This window comes from Zonotrichia leucophrys, chromosome 4 (assembly GCF_028769735.1).
Source record: "Zonotrichia leucophrys gambelii isolate GWCS_2022_RI chromosome 4, RI_Zleu_2.0, whole genome shotgun sequence".
Classification (NCBI taxonomy): Eukaryota; Metazoa; Chordata; class Aves; order Passeriformes; family Passerellidae; genus Zonotrichia; species Zonotrichia leucophrys.
Window position 1 is genome coordinate 42,319,616 of NC_088173.1, and position 21,023 is coordinate 42,340,638.

Consider the following 21,023-nt stretch of genomic DNA (forward strand, 5'->3'; position numbering starts at 1 on the left):
TGTAGGATACTTTTTTTAAAGAAAGGACTAGCAGCAACAGGACACGTGAATCTTTCAGAGAAAAGGAATTTATTGCCCTCTTATCAGAAGAAACGAACTTCTTCCCGCCTTGGAGGCGCTGTTAGGATAAGAAGGAAGAAGTTGACAATGACCAGACAGAATCCTGTGTTTGAATGGAATTTATGCATCATGTATGAAGTGTATGAATATGCAACAGGCTGTTGTTCTTAAGGGTTAATCCTCTGTTAACGGGGGTCCTTTTTCGGGCTCGTGCTGCCCAGAAAAAGGTACCCGGACATCCATAACTCTTTGTTCTTGTTGTCTCATATTGTCCTAATTCAAATTGCCCAAATTATTATTATTCTAATTGTCAGCGGGCGATTGGCTGGGGCGCCCCTGGCGGGGCGGGCCGGCAGCCGCGATCGAGCCGCGCATTGGCTCTCGCCTCAGCTCGGGCACCTCCGATTGGCGCAGCCCGCTGCCCATCTGCCGCGCCCACACACCCTTCGCGGCCGCTCCGCTGGGCCGCGCCGTGCCGCGCGCGCAGCGCCGTGATTGGCCGGCGGGGCGCGGCACGCGCTGCGGCACCTGCTCCCGCAGCCCCGCGAGCGGCGGGGGTGCCGTGCGCGTCGTGCGCGTGCGCGGCCGGGGATGCGCCGGGACCAGCGGCCGGGCCCGGCTCCTCCCGGTAACCGCGGGCTGGACAGCGCCGGGACCGCCGCCGGTAACCGCCGGTAACTGCCCGCCGCGGGCCAGGCAGCGCCGAGACCGGTACCGGTAACCGCGGGCCGGGCAGCGCCGCCGGTGACCACCGGTAACCGCCCGCCGCGGGCCGGGCAGCGCCGGGACCATCGCCGGTAACGGGCCGCCGTGGGAGCAGCGGCGTGGCGGTGCTTGGTAACCAGGCCGGGGAAGCGGCGGCCGGTGGCGGCGGCAGGTGCGTGTGGGGCCCGGGCGTGGGTACGGGGGGTGAGGGTGGCTGCCCTGCTCCGCCTCGCTCCCCTCGGTCCCCGGAGGCGGCCCACGGGAGGCTCCGGGAGCTCGGCCCGTACCGAGGCGGGCGGGAGCCGCGGCATCGCGGCCTTGGTTCTCCCTTGGCGCTGTCCCAGAAAGCCGGTTCGTGTTGGTGCTGACGGCACACCGGGTGGCCCTAGGGTCTGTGTTTTCAGACCGGGAAATAAGGTCGGCCTGAAGGGTTTGGTGGAGCTCGCTGTGGCAGCGCAATGCCTGGAGCGCCTGCGGGAGCGCGGCACTGCGGCTGGAGCGCCGCTGAACCCCACATTCGGCATCCGTGCCCGCGCAGGGTGCTCAGCGTCACAGCTAACGGGAGCGGGGGACAGTCTCACACCCAATTAAGGAGAAATGTAAAGTTGTGCGAGTGTTCTTGCGTGTGTTTCATGGAGCAGTTACAGCTTATGTCAGGTTTATGCCAATGTAGGAGAATGAGGGAGGAATAAAGCAGCCCGTGGGTACAGGTGGAAGAAGGGGTGTGTGAAAAAATCCTCCACTTTTCATGGCCCTGGATGGAATTGATATTTGCCCTATGAAAAGCACACGTGTTGATACTGGATGCAGGAACTTTGGAGGGCACAGTGAGAACGGCTGTCTTATTCCCTTTCTGCTTGAGAATCCGGAACTCCCAGAGTTACATGAAACAGGCATGACCGTTTTCAAAGTCCAGAAAAAAGTTAGTAGTCTGGAAGATCCTGACCCCTTACTTAGTTCTGCAGCAGATGGAATAATGATGTCACTGACTAATGGCATGTACACAGTGCACTAAACACCATGGTACAGAGGTGCAAAGGTGGACACAACCCAAATCAGATCATTCAGCTGGGAAGGGACACCAGGAGGTCTCTCCTGACCTGCTGCTCACTACAGCAGCAGCCCTGAGGCTGGTCCAGCTTGCTTGGAGATTTTTTCTGGACTGTCTTGGAAAACCCCAGGGGCAGGGACTGGGCAGCCTGTATCAGTGCCCACCTGTCCTCGTGGGGATAAGCATGCTGATACCCAGTCAGACCATGTTTACAGCTTGTGCCTTTGTCTTTTATAAATACTGGTGTGTGTCTCAGGAAAAGCAGCTTGTTGCTTTGGGTGCAATGTTGTGCTGATGTTGCAGCACTGTTGCTGGTCCCTAGAGCATGCTTTGCCGTAGTACTGCTGGCTTATGCTGATGTGTAGCTGTGCTGTGGTTACCCATGGCAAAAAGTGACAAGTTATACAAAATATATGTTAAAATTAAAGTCTGAACTTAGATACATTGACAACACTGCTGGTAAAGATGTTTGGTGTTTTGTGGGAGCCACAGGCTCTTCCAATTTGCTTTGTTTTGATAACAGCGAGAATCCTTTTGGTTTATTTGCATTGCCACCTTGAAAATGGAGTAAGAAAAGTTTCTCATAGTCTTCATGTGTTAATTAGGAAAATTCAGTAGGTTTTAAAGATAATTAAATGTGTAGTGTGAAGTTCTGTTTTGAGACCAGAATCTCATTGGCTTAGGTGAAAGATTTATTTTATATGCTAAGACTTTAGTGTGGCAGAGTTCACAAAAGTGAAAGATGTCATGGGCTGGTGTCATGGTTTGAGCCTGGCACAGAGCTCATGGGGGCACTGGCTCTGTGCCAGGCTCAAACCATGACAGCTGGTTAAAACCATGTCTGGCTGGCAGTTGAGTGATAGCTTTGATTGGTCTTGATAACGTATTTCAGCATTTCTGGGATAATTTTAAAAGTATATCAAAAGGTCAAAGGTTAAAATGCACCTTCTCTTCTTGAAGGAAGAGGTAAGAGATCCAATTGAAAGCTGAAGGAAATTAGGGAAGTCCTAGGTAGGATCAGGGAGTAATGATAAGATTCAGTGGGAACCAAGTGAAAGCAGCAGAAATTTTGGAAGGGAGCTGTTTGGAAAGGTGAGTACTGGTGTGTCCTCTTGGATGCCCGTGTTAGTCTGTGTATGGAGCAGAAGTGAATGGGGCTAATTACAGTAAAGTTACAGCTGTCTAAGTGGAAAGCATTTTGGGTCATACACACACACACCTGGATGTACTGGAAGAGAAAGCTGTGCCCCTCATGCTGCTTTAGGAGAAGCAGAGATCACGTGCATGACGAGCTAGCGAAGGTGAGGTAGGCAGGCTGTGTGCTGAAAATGCAAGGCTGGTACTCGGTTAATATCGGACACCTTAGCTAGGAGCTAAGCAGTCCAGAAGGTATTGATGTGGAATTCTTGGAGTGCTTGTCCTAATGTGATGAGTAAGGAACAAGAAAAGGGGGTTGGTAAAACTGATACTCCTCAGACAGAGGTGTTCCAGAATACACTGTAAGATTAAATGTTCACCTCTGATAAACTCAGTTACTACAAATCTTCAGGGCGAGATTATTTTCAGTTCTAGAACCGCTAAGGAGGTCTATGAACTAACAATATCTCTAGTTTTAACCTAAAAATAAAAAAAAATTCAAATACAAAACACTAGTAGAATTTGCAGATAACTATTGAAATGTATCACCTGAGGAACCACAGACTCACCATCTCCAAGCAAGGTTGTAAAGTCCCACAAAGAACAGCAGGAATTGTGGATAGTAGTGGGGGAGGAAAAAAAGAATGGTAATATGTTTAATGTAGTTTTGTGGAAAATAGGCGTTAGTCCAAAAAAAAGAGCTTTTGATTATTTCCTAGTATTGCCATGGTACCGGTGTGTGAAACAGTCCTTTATGGTAATCGTGTGGTTTGTGTATGTCCTGGCTCTAGATATAATCAATGCAGTTAATGTTAAATTAATAGATCATAAAAGAAATAAAGCCCTGATACTGTTTGATCTCTATATGTGTTGCTTGATAAAACTTGGAGGTGTTAAAAAATGAATGATGAAGTAATTATTGGTGCAGTTACAGTGTTTGAATTGCTTCCCACATTTGATAAAGCCAGTAAGAAAGAAAGAAAGAGACTCACACTTTGAGTATAAGATAATATCTGTAATTGCTGGGACATTCAGTGAGTATAAGATAGTATCTGTAATTGCTGGGACATTCAGAGTTGTAGTGATAAACAATTCAGTCTCTAGGGAGTGATGATGTACCTGAGAGGGTGGCTGCTCTCTCAGGTGCAAAGGTACTCAGCACCAGAGCTTTTAGTATAACCACTAGTGGCTGCAAGTAATGCAAGGCTTGACAATGTCTTAAAATAGCAAAATAAACACCAGCATTTATTTAAGCTTGCTGTGAAAGGGATGTTAGTTATTGCTGCATTATAGAGACTGATTTAATTTAATCACTTGTTCAGATTGTTTATGAATGAGAAAAACAAAAGCAGTCTTGCTTAGTTCTTTAAAAGCATACATATTGCAGTCAGATTCTTGCTAGATTTGGCAAGGTAAAGGAACAGGCTATGAGCACTTCCATAGGGAAAACAGGAGGGGAAAGAGAGTCTGAGTTGGGGCTCAGTAATAAAAAAAACTTTTAAAAAGCAAATTAAGACAATATTATAGTGACAACACTTTTTCATAGTTATTTCTCATTATTTTAATGGGTTTTTTCCCTCTTTTAGATAAAGTCTGGGGTAAAATTGAAATAATACTAATAATATAGTTGAAATTATATTTAAAATGTAAAACTTTCAATTCTGCAGATAAGCAAGATGCACTTCCAGTGGGACTGGCTGTGCTTGGGTGTCCTGATAATTAGCTCGATGACTGCAGGAATGGAAGGTGAAGAAAATCTGGATGCAGATGTTGAAGTGGAGAATTTTGACAAGCAGGCCCAAGAAGCTGATGTTGACAGAGATAAATCTTCTCTAGAGGTAAGATTACAGAATTCTTTAGTTCAAGCTGGTTAAATACAAGATGCATAGTTATAACTAGAGCAAGTTAATCTGCATTTGACAGCTGAGTGGGTCTCAGATGTGGCAGTCTGAGTTTTTCACTTGCTATATGTGACATTCAGGGCAAACTTAAAGAATGACTCTCTTATGCCTGAGTGTAAAATATCCTACTGTGGTCAGTAGTCATGAAAAAGGTTTTTCTTCAATCTAAATACAGAACCTTTTGTTGCAAGTCCTAACGTGACACTTGTAAAGAAGTAAATGGAAAGCACCTTGGTCTCACTGAGACTTTGACTTTAGACCAGTTTCTTGACTTCATCAGTCACAGCTGCCTTTTGACACTGTCTTTATTACCAGAAAATCTGTATGCTATTCTTCAAAAGAGATGTAGGCAATAGATGGGAAAACAGAAGAATGGAAAACATACAAAGAGAGAAACAGGGATGAAGCAGATTTGGTGCAGGTTCAGAAAAATTTTGGAGTTTTGTTTCACAGAAGATGTAACAAAGCTTTAGTTATGAGCTTTGAACAGAGGAAGCAACTTTTAAAGTTCAGAGATATGAAACTGCTCACAGTTGGAGGGATGCACACAAAGTATTGAAATGTGGAGGGAGAGAAGTGGTTTTATGCTGCTAGGTATTTCTAATGAAGAGAATCTGTTGTTCTGCCTGGGTGGATTACTTCTGGACATAGGAGAGTGTATTTCAATTGTAATTTATGTTGGGATGTGTATCTGTACATGTCTCTTAGGTTGTGTACCAGACTCCAAAGCCAACTGGGGAAGTGTATTTCACAGAAACCTTTGATGAAGGAATGTCGGGGTAAGTTCATGTCTTAAAATGATTAACTTCTACTTTCAGCAGTTTTCACTTACAGTGGCAGCACTTTTTTTGTATTCATTTTTCTGCTACTGCCTTTTAAATATTTTTATGGGGATTAGAATTGGGAAGAATATTAAGGCTTGGTCCAAATACATCATAATGTTAAGCTGGACACTTAACATTTCAGATATATTACTCTCCTGTGTGTGTTTTAAGGAGGCTTTTAATAAACTCTGGATTTGTGGACATTGAGAAAAATAATCTAAAGATTGAGCCGGTTGGGTTTAACTAGCTGAGAGGGTGAAGTGCCATTGCACTTCAGTAGCAAACACTTTCTTTCCACATGATCTTAGGTATGTGTCAGTTCTAAATGTTAACTGCAAAAGCAGCACCTGTGATGACAGAAAAAAATATTAGATAGAAGAGGTGATAATGGTTGTTAAAAAAACCAAATAAACCACTGAAATCCTTGACTGACAGATGGAAAGATTTAACTGGGGTACTTGAATGATATCATTCATCCAAGTTTCTAGTTTTTTGAGAACTGTTCAAAGATTAATTTGTCTTCCTACTAAATCTAATGTTCAAAGTTTTAGCTACAATGCTTGGGATTTCTTGGTCTGGCTTTGCATAATTTATGTAAGACTAAGGAGTATGAAAGAAAGATTTATGAGAAAGTAAGCAGCATGCTGCCTTTCTTCCCTGAAGTGTGGAAAAGAATTATATATAAATGGACTAGGTAAGAATAGAGTAGCTTTTCTGAGAATGGGCCTTGAAAATTTTTTCACATGACTTGTAGAGATGTTTTATTCCTCACTGGTCTCTCTCCTCATAGGCTGAGGATCTGGTGTGCTACTTATACTGTCAAGCTTTTGCAGCGTCTTTGTTAACAGTGAACAAATGTGACTGCAGTTCAAGCAGAAAAGAGAAAGTATTCATCCCTGGATCACTCCATGCAGAGGAGAGTTCAGAAAGAATGCAGACAGTTCTTTCCAGAATGAATTATTAGAGTGTATTCTTGTGGCTGATACAATAAAGAGTTGAGCAGTGCTGTTGGCTGTAGATATTCCTGTGCGTGGCTCCAGACAGAACTGCTGTGGGTCCAGATGAGGGGGGACTGCCCTTTCCTTTTTTCCCTTTCCAGAGGAGCACTTTGTGAGGAGACTGTGCCTATCTTGTGATAGTGCCCTGAATGAGATGGCCAAGTCTGCCTTGCTCACAGAATGGAGATCAGTCTGTGTTCGCCCTGCTGGATCTCCTGTGTGCAGTACCCTTGGAATCTTGCACTTGTCCCTCTTGTCCTCTGCTCTGTGTGTGTACTGCTACTGTCACATAAAGTTAAGATTCATTTGGCTGAGTTCTTTTTCTTTTCTATTGAAAGTATTATTTCCTCTGTTGAAGGTATTATACTTGAAACTTGCTATTTTCAGTGATTTTTTACGTTAAATGCATATTACATTCTGAACTTGTATATAAAACTGAAGTTTATTCAGAATTAAAGAATTCAGGAATTTAATTACTTTAGACTTTTAATTGTCTATTCATTTACATTTTTAGGAAGTATTTTGAAATGCTGTATTAGACTACTCTCCTTTAATTTTTCTTTGCATGTTCTTAGAGCTACATGCAGTTCCACGATGCTGACTCAAAATCAGTATTACAGGTTCACAGCCTAGAAACAAAAGCTATTTTTCCTTTATTTGTTAAATAATACAGCTTTGCCTAGACAGATCAATGACCAGTACAATTTTTTTTAGGTGGGTGTTGTCTGTAACTCTGAAAGAAGACATGGATGATAATGTTGCTAAATATGATGGTAAGCAACTTTATTGTTTGCCTCCACTGTGTAGTTTATGATGTTCTGTTGCTTTTTTGCTTGAAATAAATATTTCTTTGAGAAATAGCACAGAACTTGTCTTTGAATGTCTAGATGGCAAAAGTCAAAAATGTTAGTTTGTATAATGGCTGTTATCCTGAAACTGTGAAATGTTGCTCAGTGGGTTATTTAGTGTGAAGATAACTTTTTTTGTCATTCCAACAATGTATTGCCATGGATGATACCAGAATAACCTTGGGAAACTGAATATTTAATCCTGTTTGTTTATGAGCATTGTTTCTTTAGAACTGTCTTCTCTGAAACCCTGTGAGAGAGATTTATCACTTCAATTTCAGTTGTTAAATAGTTTTCTGAAGCGTTGTTGTTCCATTTTGCTCCATCTGTCCTGCTGCTGATCCACGGATTGGTTTCTTGGTATAGCCTCTGAAAATTAAAACAGCATATTTTTTTAAATACTTTTCCAGATTTCCTGTGCTTGAATGAAGGGCTCTTCAGTGGTTCTTGTACAATTTAGTCTTAGAGTAGCCAAAACCAAATTTGGAGAGCAGTAATGGAAACAGTGTACTGATGGTTTAATCATTGCAGTTTGCACTTGTGATTTCCTAGTCTAGAATTGGCTGCTTAAGCATTCTTCACAATTACAGTGGATTGTCAAAGTAGGGTACTTTGTGCTGTGTTCTTTCCTGGAAAAAAACCCAGTGGATCTTGTCCTGTTAGTCTCTGAGAAAATGTAACTGCCCTTTTAGAAGAAATCTTGTTCTTTGGATATTGGGCATGTGTGTATTTTTCTCAAACTTGGAGAATGTATAAATATAAATCTTCTCTTTTCAAAGCTGTAAGCTTGTTTTGGACCAAACCTGGTAATTCCTGGAAAGACTTTGGGGAGGAGGAGGGAACTTCATCTACCCTGTGATTAGATTTGACTCAAGAGATTTTAATTTTATGTAAGCAGAAAAAAGTAATGATGCAGGTCTTTGGCTTTACACAGTGCTCTGTGACTCATGTTTTTTGTGTGATGATGGTAGAAGTAAATTTAAAATCTGGAGAAATACTTTGTTCTTCTGGCCATTGTATGATACCACAACCTAAAGATACAGATCTACAGGAATATAGTCTACTTAAATTTGAGAACAAAAAGAAATAACATCTTTGACATCAGATGCCAACATTTCTGCCCTGTTTTGGCAGCTAGGCTTTATTTGTTACTAACCCTTTACTTTCAGCAAGGCTGATTTCTGTGTTCACACGGCATTTTTTCAAAGACTTTGTGCATGTATGTTTTAGGAAGATGGGAAGTAGAAGAGCTGAAGGAAAATGCAATGCCTGGAGACAAAGGATTAGTGTTAAAATCAGTGGCAAAGTATCATGCAATATCAGCAATGCTGACAAAAACATTTGTTTTTGTTGATAAACCTTTGATTGTTCAGTAAGTATTCCTTCTGGTTTTTTATGTTTATTAGTAATTTAAAGCATTTTGCTAGCATAGAAGTGTTTTGACAGTAGGTACTAATGTGCAGTCTGAATATATTAATAATTAGAACTGCAGATTAGCAGTTAATTGATATTTTTCTGCTACTCAGAATGTTTTTCTCACTTTCTCTTTGCTCAGATATGAAGTGAATTTTCAAAAAGGCATTGACTGTGGTGGTGCGTATATTAAACTTCTCTCCAGTAGCAATGACTTGAATCTGGTATGTCCTCTTGCTTAGTATTTGGTATCAGTTGTTCATTTGAGGGACAGCTTGGCTCTGCATGGCTGGTGTCTGATATGCAGGACAGTGGACCTTTGTGTACATTTAGTATGACTTTCAGAATTAATAGAAGTCAGAGGATCTTAACTGATAACTTGTGAAACAATTTTACTGATCAGCACATGCATATTACTGTGTATTCCAAATACAGAGAACATAGATAAAGATACTGTGACATAACTGTGTATTGCAGCATACTGTGAAGGAGAATAACTATATCGATATTTTTAGGGTTGTTTGTTGCTGTTACTTAATGTGGAGAGAAAAAGGTACTTATAAAACACTGGGTATTAATATCCTGGGGTTATCTTTATTGGAAAAGAAAATTGTTATGAAGAACAGTAACTAGTTCCCTTCCATCTTTTAGTGTAGTGTTTGTAGAGGGAAAGAGATACTTGGGTGCTTTGATTTGTAGCAGGCATTCCTACTTAAGGATAAAGTGTAAATATATAAATGTGTTCATCTTCCTTGAAGAGGCTGAGAGTTAGTGCATTCCCTGGAAACAGAGAACTCCAGAGGGCTTGAATTCCTTTCATGATTTACCCTACCACTTTTCATTTACCTTTTACAGATAGGTAACTATGCTCTGCACCAAGACAAAGAAGTACCAAAAATGACATAATAAAGTGTCCAGTGTATCACATGCTCAGCTTTCTTGCTTCTACAGGAATACTTTTTTGACAAAACACCTTATACAATTATGTTTGGACCAGATAAATGTGGAGAGGATTACAAACTACACTTTATCTTCAGACATAAGAATCCTAAAACCGGAGAATATGATGAAAAACATGCTGAACGTCCTGATGTAGACCTAAAAAAATTCTATCTGGACAAGAAGACACATCTGTATACTCTTGGTATTGTTCAATTCTTAAAAATGGAATTCCAATTCTTATGTTGGAAAGGAGAGATTAAAAATGTGGTTTTGTCTGCTGAAGTTTTATAGTTGAGTCTTTGTTTGTTTATAATAGCTTGTTAATTCTGAGTGCTGGTTGTTTAATGATTTGGGTTAAATGGTTTAATGACAGGCCTTAACTACAGGACATAAAGTAGCTTTCAGATGCTACTGCTTAATATCCAGTTACAGGACAAACTTAGCAGCCCTGACTAGCCTTTACTGATAAATGCCTTCAGCAATTATTATAATAAAACTATTTTTACTGGGAAAGATAGTAGAATGTACAAGTGCCCAATCTTCTGGGAAGGTGTCAGAGTTCAGAGGAGTTCAGTTCAATCTGTAGCATGCCACACACCACTCTTGTCCCCATGTTAGGAGTTCTCACAGGCCCTGCACCTGAAGCAGTGTGCACACACAGGTCAGCACAGACTCTGCAGTGAGTACGTGTGGGCTGGTTGTAATTCATGCGACAGCTCTTCATGTACCAGTGAGCTGTACAGAGAAATAAAAGTTAGTTTTTATCCCTTTTTCTAACTTCTGAGGAAGAACAGCAGTCAATGGGCTAACCTATGGCATGCTGCAACCCCAGCCAAATTGACTGTACTTAGGAACTTCCACTGAGGAGTAGTAACAGAAGGCATGTTCAAGTGCTGTGCCATAGGAAAATAATTCAGTGGTTTCTAAAATGGATTGCTGTAGTATGCCACAGCAAACTTACACTTTTAGATAGTTTTATTTGCTTGAAGAATCTCATAATAAAGGAATGCATGCATTCCTGTATTTGGATTGTTTGTTAGAAATTATGAATCAAGGTACTTAAACTTGAATTGCATTTATTCTGTTATACTTGTTCAAACAGACTTCATAGAGCTGTGTGATTCCAATGCATTTATGTGACTGATAACAGGAGTTTAAAGATTAGTTCTTTGTGTTTTATCTAAATGTGATATGGGGGTTTCATTTTTGCATTTTATGGATATTTTAATGCTGTTGAAAATTTCAGGGTGGAAGGCCATCATTAGATATTATCAAATTGTTACAAGACTGTTACTGTGATTTTCTTAACCTGTTTTTAGAAAACTGTCATAAAAGTAGAATAATAACTACTTTTACTTAGTAATCTTCATTCTGTTAAATGGCCAGTTGAATCTGCTGTTAGACCAGTGAGCACACTTATAAGTGCTTATTAGAAATAGATCTGGATGCATCTGGGTACCAAGTCTGGCAGTGCTCAGTTCTTACCTTGGCTTCTCAGTTACTCACACTTGCTAACATCCAGGGAATTCTCTTCAAATGTGTGAGCTCTTGCAATGTGGCATTTGAGGAAAATGGCTTAGAGAGGTTAGAACCTGATAGAAAGTGCTGTTTTATCCTTCTGCTATGGTACTGGTACAGTTCTTGTGTTCCTATGCTTTCAAGTGTGAGATTATAATTTAGTAGCAGAGATGCCTTTTGGGACAGACTTTTTTTTCACTGTCTGTGCTTTTGAAGTAAAACCACAGAATTTTGCCCAAGTTGTTAGGTTTTTGAAAAATCTCTTAGAATATGTTTGGACGTGTTTCAGCAATTGAATTTTCTTCAAATTTAATCTTTGTGGGCCTGATGCTGGTCATACATCCCCTCAAGGGCAATGTTTTGTGTCCAGATCCAGTGCCTGAGTGAGGAGTCTGTCTCCTCTGCTAGTGAGGATCCTGTTTGCTCTTATTTGACTAAGTCTGTGTTTATTCTATAGTTTTGTTAAATGTATCTGTAAAATTAAATGGCTACCTTATTTCTTCAATATAAATTTCTTCAATTTAGTGCTAAAACCAGATGATACATTTGAAATATTAATCGACCAAACAGTTGTCAGTAAAGGAAGTCTTCTTGAGAATATGATTCCTCCAGTAAATCCTTCCAAAGAAATAGATGATCCTACTGATAAGAAGCCTGATGATTGGGATGAGAGACCAAAAATACCTGATCCAAATGCTGTCAAACCCGATGACTGGTAAGGAGAACATTCTACATTTTACAATGTCTTTTACATACAGGTTGTTTACTTGAAAGATTTGACTGGTTTTATTTTGGGGTTTGCTAATGACAGTTGGAATACATTTCACTAAAAGCACTGAAGTTTGAAAACATATTTGAGGTGGGCATAAGGAAACAAATAAAATCATTATTTGCTGATTTGTTATAGAACAATGTAAATATAATCCAGATATTTATAAGCAGATAATTATATAGCTAATGCTCATGATCAGCGAGTCTAATTCTGTCGTGTTTTTGGAAATCATCTCTTCCATGCCAGTTGTAGTCCTCTGAACAGAGCATTGGTGCAAAGTCAGGCTGCTGTATTTTCTAACAAAAGTCTGTAATTGAAGGGATGAAGATGAACCTGCCAAAATAGAAGATCCTGATGCTGTTAAGCCTGAGGGGTGGCTTGATGATGAACCACAGTATGTTCCAGACCCTAATGCAAAGAAACCAAAGGACTGGTAAGTGCAGATTGCTAATGTGTTTTGCAGATAAGACTGTTCTCTGTGGCATATTATTAGTTGTGGAAGTCAGTCCAGATTTCATTGTCTTTTGAGGTAGTAATGTGGAATGTGTAAGGTGGTATGGCCAATATTTGTTGATGTGGGGACTGCTTCTGTAAAAACATGTCATTGCCTTTGTTTTCTGAAGATACATAAGTAAAAACAGAATATGAAGGTCCCCTTTGAAAGAATTTGCTACAGTTTAAGTTGATAACTTGAAATCATAATGTAAGTCTCAAAGGGATCTCTAAGCATCCTGGGCAGAGGATGCTTAGAGGCAGGAATGCAGTTGAAGTCAGTCATGCTGTGGTATATATGAACATATATGGCCTTTAAGTAAAAAGGTGTAGCACTCCTTTAAAAAAGTGTTTATGCTGTTGGGTAAAATTGTTTGAGCTGGTCAGAGTTCTGGGGTTGTTACAACAATACACATAGACCCTAACTTCAGACTGCCAGTGTTTGACACCTGGCTGATCTTGAAGCAGTTGTTGGTCATTTTTTTCTCTGTAGGGATGAAGAAATGGATGGGGAGTGGGAAGCGCCCCAGATCCCTAATGCAAAATGTGAGACTGCACCTGGCTGTGGAGAGTGGGTGCGTCCCATGAAGAACAACCCAAAGTACAAAGGAAAATGGAGAGCACCTATGATAGATAATCCTAACTATCAGGTAATAGTCAAAATGTTGGGCATGGCTAAAAGATACAGGCAGCAGAGCAAGCAAGTCAAAGCAGTATATTTACTTAGGCTTTTCTGCAGTGTATTTATATTTTACAATGAGTCTGAAAACCCTCACTAATTCGAGAATTTTTTGCTTTTAATTTGCCTTTTTTTTTTCCTTGAAGCATACTGGGAAACAGTAATGCTTCTTGTATTAAAACAACTTAGCTGTTTAAAGTTGCCATTTTTGTCATTGATACCATTTATTTAGTATGGTCTTCAGAATTGTATTCTGAATTACATTAGGCTTTTAAATGTCAGTCTGTTGAATTAGTCTCTTTAATATTAACAAATGAAGCCTTTCAGCGAGCAAAATGCCTTACTAGTTCAATTTTAGAGGAAGCTTCAATTTTGGATAATTAAAGTCCTGTCCTCCCCTCCAAATATAAGAGGTAATCAGCTGGATATTAAAGAGAGTTACTTTGTATTAGTTATGGGAGTACTTGAAATTGATGTCTCAGAGGGTAAGATCCTAAGCAGGTTTGCAAACAGAATTTGGCTCTAATTTGCACACGTACCATAAGGCTGAATTTTCCTTTGCTAAAATTTTCTCTAACACTTCTGGTAAGAGTCAGTTATTACTGTAATCTCTACAGTAAAAAAGAAGATAATTGCTTAGGAGGTCTGCCCTGAAACATGAAAATTGAGACCCATTTGCCAAAATCCTACAGGCTATTTCCAATTCTGTTTTAGATAGATTAAACTCTACTGCTTGTCTCTTTTTAAAGAAAAGTTCTTATTATTTTGAAATCCCTTTCAGAAGCTGTTGTTTTGGTGAGCTGTAGGTAATGTGATTGTGTTTGTTTCCATTAACAGGGAATCTGGAGCCCTCGGAAAATACCAAACCCAGACTACTTTGAAGATCTTCACCCATTCAAGATGACTGCTGTCAGTGCCATTGGTCTAGAACTCTGGTCTATGACATCTGATATCTACTTTGATAACTTCATCATCTGTTCAGAGAAAGAAGTGGCAGATCGCTGGGCAGCAGATAGCTGGGGCTTGAAGAAATTGGTAGCAAGTGCTAATGAGGTATAAACTTTGCTATGTTCTTGATAGTAGAAAGTAGTAAGGAAGCTGTGCTGTTGGAAGAATTTTCTGTCCATGCTGACATTAATTTGTCTGCAATCATTTTGCTGAGTAACTGATAGCTTTTCTGTCTTGTAGTTTGGCTTTTTACCTTTCCCAAATCAATATTTTCTTGAGGTTAAAAGGGTACTGCATTTTACTTAAACACCTAGTAAGTACTTCCTCTTTGTTTATGTGTGAGCCTGTATCCGTACCTGTACACACAATGGCAAAAATAATTTCTTTGAGTGCCCTTGTTCCACTGTGCCTCTCAGACTTCCTTAGTGCTGCTGTACCTTTTACAGAGATGCACCAGGCACTTGCCTGAGAGTCTCTACTCTCTTAATCAGAGCTGTACTGGGAGGACAGTTTACTCCCTGAATAATTGGCTGTCAGAGGAGAGAAGGTGATGGTACAAGTGGAGCCAGCATTGCTCCTCAGGAACTGCTGCCCTCAGGCTCTTGATGCTTTGGGAGCGTTCAGCTGAGTTGGTACAGTGTGCAGGTATTGCTTTACAAAGCTGAGTTGTGTCTGGTCTGGTGTGTTTGGAGTTCTACATCTGTTCCTCCTTACTCAACACCTGCCACTTATTTGCAATTGGTAAAGTTGTTGCTTTACCAGTACTGAAATGCATTATTGCTGTTGTCATTAAAAAGCAAAGGTAAAGAAGGGTTTTGGACAATATAAATGTATACAGTACACTTCATAAACGTGTTTAAGTGTAGAGAGGGATATAAATACAATTATTTTAATTTTATTTTTTTTTTAACACAGCCTGGTATGTTTAGTCAGTTGGTGACTGCTGCAGAAGAACACCCATGGCTCTGGGTTCTTTACATCTTGACTTTAGCTCTCCCTGTTGGTCTAACTGTGTTGTTCTGCTGGCCAGGAAAGGTTAGTGAAATTTACTATGTTTTTATTTGGTTTTCTTCTTAGTACTTTATTTGGAAACTCTTGTGCATCTGTGCAACAATGTGCCCTTTTAATATGCCATTGGTATTACTTAGCTTACAGTGCCTGTTTAATTCTTCACTGGAGTTGAAATATAAATAGATTTTTCATTTGTTGTAGAAATCAGATGAATATATTGACTTCAAGAAGCCTGATGTATCTAAGCAAATTACAAAGGGAAAACTAAAAGAAGTGACAGAGGATTTTGAAGATGATGAACTAGAGGAGGAAAAAGAAAATGAAGATACTGATGAAGATGGTAAGATGAGTGAGAGTGTGTCAGCTTGCAGTTTGGTTAAAGACATGAATAGAACCAGTTCATGGATTGCATTGCCAATAATTACAACCTGTTTTCTTAGACTATGTGAAATGTGCCTTGCTTTGAGCTTTTTTTTGTCTTTGGTAAGTGAGTGGCATCCTGTGCCTAATAGGTCTGATAAATATAAGCAGAAAGTAAGGCTCTACTCAGCATTTCTGCACTTTCAAGAAATAAACATGCTTCCAACACAATTTTTTTATGTTTGTAGACTGTGACACACATGTTGTCCCTTCTAAATATTTCAAAAGATTTCATATATTAAACACATTTTAATTATTCAGATATAAGTACCTGAAGTAGTTAAAGTCACTTTATTCTTTAAAATGTGTCTGGAATAGCTTGAAGTCTTCTAACATAAATCTGCTTACACCTCTCTGGGAGGGTTATACTTGAAAATACAGTAGGCTTGAAATTCTGAAGCCTGCAGCTTCCTTTATATTTCTTTTTAGCAACTTGTTGCACACCTGCAGAGGTGTGTCCTGCTGCCCAGGGAGAAATGAATGACTCAGTAGGTTGAGCTGTACTCAGGCATCCAAGAATAAAACCATCCCATGTTACTGTATCAAAGATACTGGCTGCTACTCAGCTGTAGCTTTGAGGTGCTGGTAGCATTTCCCTGTGTCTATATAAAGAATAAAAAATCAAACTCTTGACTTCCAATGCATTATCTTTGCTTTGATGAGAAAAATTTTAGCTTCAGAATTCTGTAAGATTCTGCCTGTTATTTCAGTCTTCCTTGGTGAGAACAAAGTAAGTGACAAGGGACAAGCATGGATAGAGACGTAGCAGACATTCATGTTGTGGTGGGTCTTTGTCTTGGTGCTGCCATCACTTTGTGTTACTGACTGAAATTGGTGGGTTTGTCTGTCTTTGCACCATGTTCCATGAGTGTGGATGGCTTGTGTCTGTGCAGAAGGCATCACTCAGCAGCAGCAGTTCCCATGCCATCACTGACACAATTGAGTACATACTTGCACACTAAACTCAGTCCATTTGCCTTGGAGAGCCTTACCCAGGCACTTCGTTATTCTGGTTATGCTCCATACACTCTTTACTTTAGCCTAAATTGTAGGTGTTTGATTTCAGTGCTGTATCTTCCTAATTTTCCTTTTGATCTTACTCTACTCAGCCTGTTCTTTGCTCCTGAATTACCGACTCTGTTTTATTCTACCCAGTCTTGATGCAAATCATAGTTTGTACATAATATGCTGCAGCTGCAAGGCTGCCATTCCTCAGTTCCAATATTCAGTTACTTGATTTAATTATAACACATCACTTAATAAATAATACCTTAAAATGTGTGTTTCAATGTTAGAAATAAGGCCCGGGCAATTGCAGAGGAACACTGTTCAGCTCCTACAGCTTTCTTAAATTGTACTTGGAACAGCTGTTCATGGTGGTGCAAAGGTAGGTTCTATTTTAGCCTGTTACTTTTAGTTACTAAAGAGAACACAGAGTAAAACTAACCTAGCTTGCTTTGGTATGACTAATCCAGGGTTTTCAAATAAATTCTAGGCTTCAGAGGGAAGGATTACACTTTGCTGTCATATGTCTCCATTGTTTCTTGCTTTAAGAAGAATTGCTTAGCTTCCCTCAGCTTCCTGCCACCTTTTACATTTGCAAGTTGAAATCTTCCCTTTTTTTCTATTGCTCTTTTGCCTCTTTGTGTCAGAAAGCATTAGAGAAATTGTCCTCTGCCTCCTTTTCCTCATTCTTTTTGCTACAGAGAGAAGAGAAATGGAGGAGACAAAAAGAGAACTTATAAAGGATAACACAGAGAAGATGGGAAGGGAGGCTTCTCTTTCAGGTACTGGGAAAGGGAAGCAATTTGGGCCAGGACTTAGAAGTGGGTCTCTCCTATCTGTTTTCTTCCCTCTGCTTTCTTGTTGATGGTAGAACTTCAGTCTGGTGGATGCCAGCTTCCATCAGGTCCAGATGCAAGTTTCCTCTGAGATTTCTCTCTGTGGTGTCCATAGTCATAAATATTTTCTACTAGTACCTTTCTCTCCTTATGGTTTTTACGATTTTTAGTGATTTTGTTCCTTCCTAGTCATTACCTCCTCCTTTGATTTTTTTGCAGTTGAAGGCAGTGGGGTTTTGAGCTGTGGAATACTGAGTGACTCAAAATCCACATTGTATCTTGGGACCATTTAAAAAAGAAAAAGGAAGTGCAGCAGAACAGCAAATTTTAGAAACACTTGACAATTTCTTTAACACCAGTGACAATGAGTTGCTGGCAGAGTACTTCTTGAGGGCATTGTCCATGGGCTTTACTGCTTTATTTTGCTCTGTGTTAATATTTGTGGCGTTGTCTGTTTGTCTGCTTTGTCTCCTTGCTTTCTTTGACCTGTATAAAGACATTGCAGGAAGTAAAAATTGTTGCCACAGAATGGAATTTCAGGGGCACAGTCTGAACCTTATTTGTCAAGTTCTACATTTATTTATATGAAATAATGCTTCAATTACTATTATGGTTAAATTTAAAATAATAATTTTAAATAGTATATCTTTCCAGTGGTGGGTTCTATAGCTTCTGATATCTCAAGTACTTTTTTGGGAGGGTTTTTTCACTTCTGTTGAAATTTGTACTTGTGGGAGGAGCTGGATTTGCATAATTTATCATTTCCACTCTCTTTATTAGAATATGACCAAAGGCTTTGTGAATTTCTGCCAAGCTCTTCTATTACGGGCTTATTTTAGGACTGAGATCTTTGTCTGCATCTCATAAACATGATCTTCATTATTTGGTCATACTTCTCCTTTTGATAATAGAAAAAGAGACATAGTACACATGAACCAGATATACTGACATATGGCAAAACTGACTTCTTAGTTCATACCAATTAGTGAATCTCTGGCTCAATTTACAGCTGTATTGCAGACAGAGTTCTTGGGACTTTTCAGTACAAAGATTCGAATTCCTCAATTTGAGACAGAAGTCTCAAATATTTTAACAAATTAGGTATTTCTAGATTTTCATCACCAAGAATCAGGAGAGTCATGTCTGATATCTGACTACATTCTTAATTTGTCTGGATACTTTTGTTTCAGTTTAACTCAGATGCAACAGTAAGAATTTGGTGTGGGTACAGATTTTTGGTGTTTGTTTTTGGTTTTTTCCCTATTTTTTTCACACCTAAGCAGTGCTTATGAGACGTAGGTGTGACCTGACAAGGACAGAATTGAGCACTACTTCCCTGCTGTTTTTAAATAAGCCACTGGCAGACTGTTAAGTTGCAAAATGCCAACGAATATCCTTTCTGTCAGATTTAAGATTTGTAAAATTGGTTGTTAAATCTGGCAGTTATCACTTTCTACTAATTCATGAGAATTCTACTCTATATCCCAGAGATGTTTTTATGGGTTATTCTAAACAAGCAGTTCATTCTAGGACTGAAATTGGCTTATTTTCCTTACTGGTGTGCCTGGATGTAGTGTATCATAGTAATGTAGTTCTGTTTATGAAGTAAAATTAACTTCTTCTACAGAAGGTGAAGGTGGTGAAGATATTTATGATGATGAAGAAGAAAATGGAGTTCCAGATGAAGAAGAAAATGAAGTTCCAGATGGAAGTCAAGAAGGTGATAGGTCAAATAAATCTGATTCAGAAGATGAGGTAAGTTTGCATTTTTCCCTGCTTTCTCCTTGCCATTGTCTGACATTGTACTTTCCATTGCTTTCAAACTGGGAACACCACATCTGATTTAAGCACAGTAGCTCTATTTGTAGTTCTCCAAAGGGAACAGTTAAAATGTTTTAAATGCATCTTACTTCAGAAGCAGAACTAACATTAGCAAAAGGTCCTCTTTAAGGAGTTGGTAAATTAATTTAAAAGTTACTGCTTTTAAACCAGCAAAGACACAGGCAGAACCAAATTTCTGACATCAGTTTACAGCTCTCTTTTCTGAATATAGACATGAAAAGTCTTCTACCCACTTTATTAACCATGACATTAGTAGTGTGGAAGAAATGTCCCACCACTTAAGCGCTGCATTTAGTGATAAAAGGACTGGGGAATTGAGGAAGAGGAGTAGCACAGTGTGCCAGTTTCAATAATTACAATAAGTTTGAACTGTTAATGCTGAATGTATTTTTTCCAGAAGAAGGAAGCTGATGAAGGCATGGGAGATCGCCCGCCGAAATCAGTGCGCAAAAGAAGAGTGCGCAAGGACTGAGTTATTTCCAGCTGCTGTTTGCAGGTCTAGAGACAGTGACGGTAACTTTGGGTGTGCCACCTCAGTGGGCCTGGCAAATTCTGAGCTTTGATGGGAAAGGAGGGCTCATTGCTCTATAACCTCCTGTTTTAATTCTCTGGCCTTGTTAACCATCGCAAAGTTCCTCAATTCCCCTTTTTTAAGGATAAACGCTATCTGTGAAGAGTTAGCTGGTATTTCGAATCCAAAATAACAGGGAAATTACAAGCTGACCAACTGATTTTTAGGTGAAGATTCTTAAGATTTGAAGTTTCTTAGAAATTAGTATTAGTTGGAGATAAACTTACTCTAAATATTTTTTTAAATAAATGCATTATAATACTTTTGTAGCTCTAGCACAAAAGAAGCCGTTTACAGTTTTCAGCTTAAAGAAGATGGTAGTATAGATGTAGCATCTATAGCAGTTCACATTGCTATGAGAAAAGGTATTATTTTCTGTGCAGAGCTAAATGCAATAATTGTTTTTGTATTATGATTTTGTGCTAGGAACGATTTTTATTGTAAATTATTTATTTTAGTTGATCTTGTTACATGGGTGGTCACCTGTTCACTTTAGGCATTGGTTGCAGTAATTTATTTTCAAGATATATTTTAAATAGAATACAAGTGGTAATTGATGTTGTTTGTTTTACTCTTGAATGCAGGTATCAAATCTGCAGGTCATATACAGATGACTTTTTCAAACTTTTATAGTTCTCATGTTCCAAACCAGAGTGGTATAACCTGTTTATAGAATACTTGCTACGTGTATATTGTTACCTAAAAATATTTATTAATTCTTGCTTAATATGAAATTTATTAATATAGATAAGAATTTTTGATGGATTAAGTTTTTTACGATGTGAGTAACTTGGGTATTCTCATAGTTTAAATAAACTGCTTATTGTAAAGAAACATTGTTTCATTGAAGTTCAGTTGTATATTAAACAATAAAATTTCAGTCACCAGAAACCTCTTGCTGCTTGGCAGCTGCCTGTAGTAGTGGTAGAATGTGTAAATGCTAGCAAAAGTATCATACATTACAAAGTAGAAATACACTAATTCATTAGGAATGTAACAGATTTTCTTGTGCCTGTCATAAAATTTGTCTGCTTTAAAAAGAAGTATTTT

General features: G+C 39.3%; 1 protein-coding gene across 4 annotated transcripts; it reads left to right on the plus strand.

Moving 5' to 3' along the window:
* Positions 1 to 606: 606 nt before the first annotated feature.
* CLGN (calmegin) lies at positions 607 to 20,959 on the plus strand. 4 transcript variants are annotated; one of them, XM_064711337.1, is made up of 16 exons: positions 608 to 937; positions 4,621 to 4,791; positions 5,563 to 5,633; positions 7,391 to 7,449; positions 8,755 to 8,896; positions 9,080 to 9,161; positions 9,889 to 10,081; positions 11,923 to 12,112; positions 12,489 to 12,602; positions 13,155 to 13,311; positions 14,178 to 14,393; positions 15,204 to 15,323; positions 15,501 to 15,639; positions 17,426 to 17,506; positions 19,188 to 19,315; positions 19,800 to 20,956. In XM_064711337.1, exons 2-16 carry the CDS (start codon positions 4,630 to 4,632, stop codon positions 19,872 to 19,874), a joined length of 1,929 nt encoding a protein of 642 aa, XP_064567407.1. In that variant the 5' UTR covers positions 608 to 937; positions 4,621 to 4,629; the 3' UTR covers positions 19,875 to 20,956. The 4 variants fall into 4 exon arrangements, with proteins under 4 accessions (XP_064567409.1, XP_064567407.1, XP_064567408.1 ...); XM_064711339.1 differs by lacking the exons at positions 19,188 to 19,315; positions 19,800 to 20,956 and adding an exon at positions 17,015 to 17,106 and having other exon boundaries at positions 607 to 937; XM_064711338.1 differs by lacking the exon at positions 17,426 to 17,506.
* Positions 20,960 to 21,023: the final 64 nt, after the last annotated feature.

Coding starts and splice junctions, on each gene's coding strand:
- CLGN (XM_064711337.1), top strand. CDS start 4,630: ATGCACTTCCAGTGGGACTGGCTGTGCTTGGGTGTCCTGATAATTAGC. Junction 12,603..13,154: donor GCAAAGAAACCAAAGGACTG/GTAAGTGCAGAT, acceptor TTTTCTCTGTAG/GGATGAAGAAATGGATGGGG. Junction 19,316..19,799: donor AATCTGATTCAGAAGATGAG/GTAAGTTTGCAT, acceptor TATTTTTTCCAG/AAGAAGGAAGCTGATGAAGG.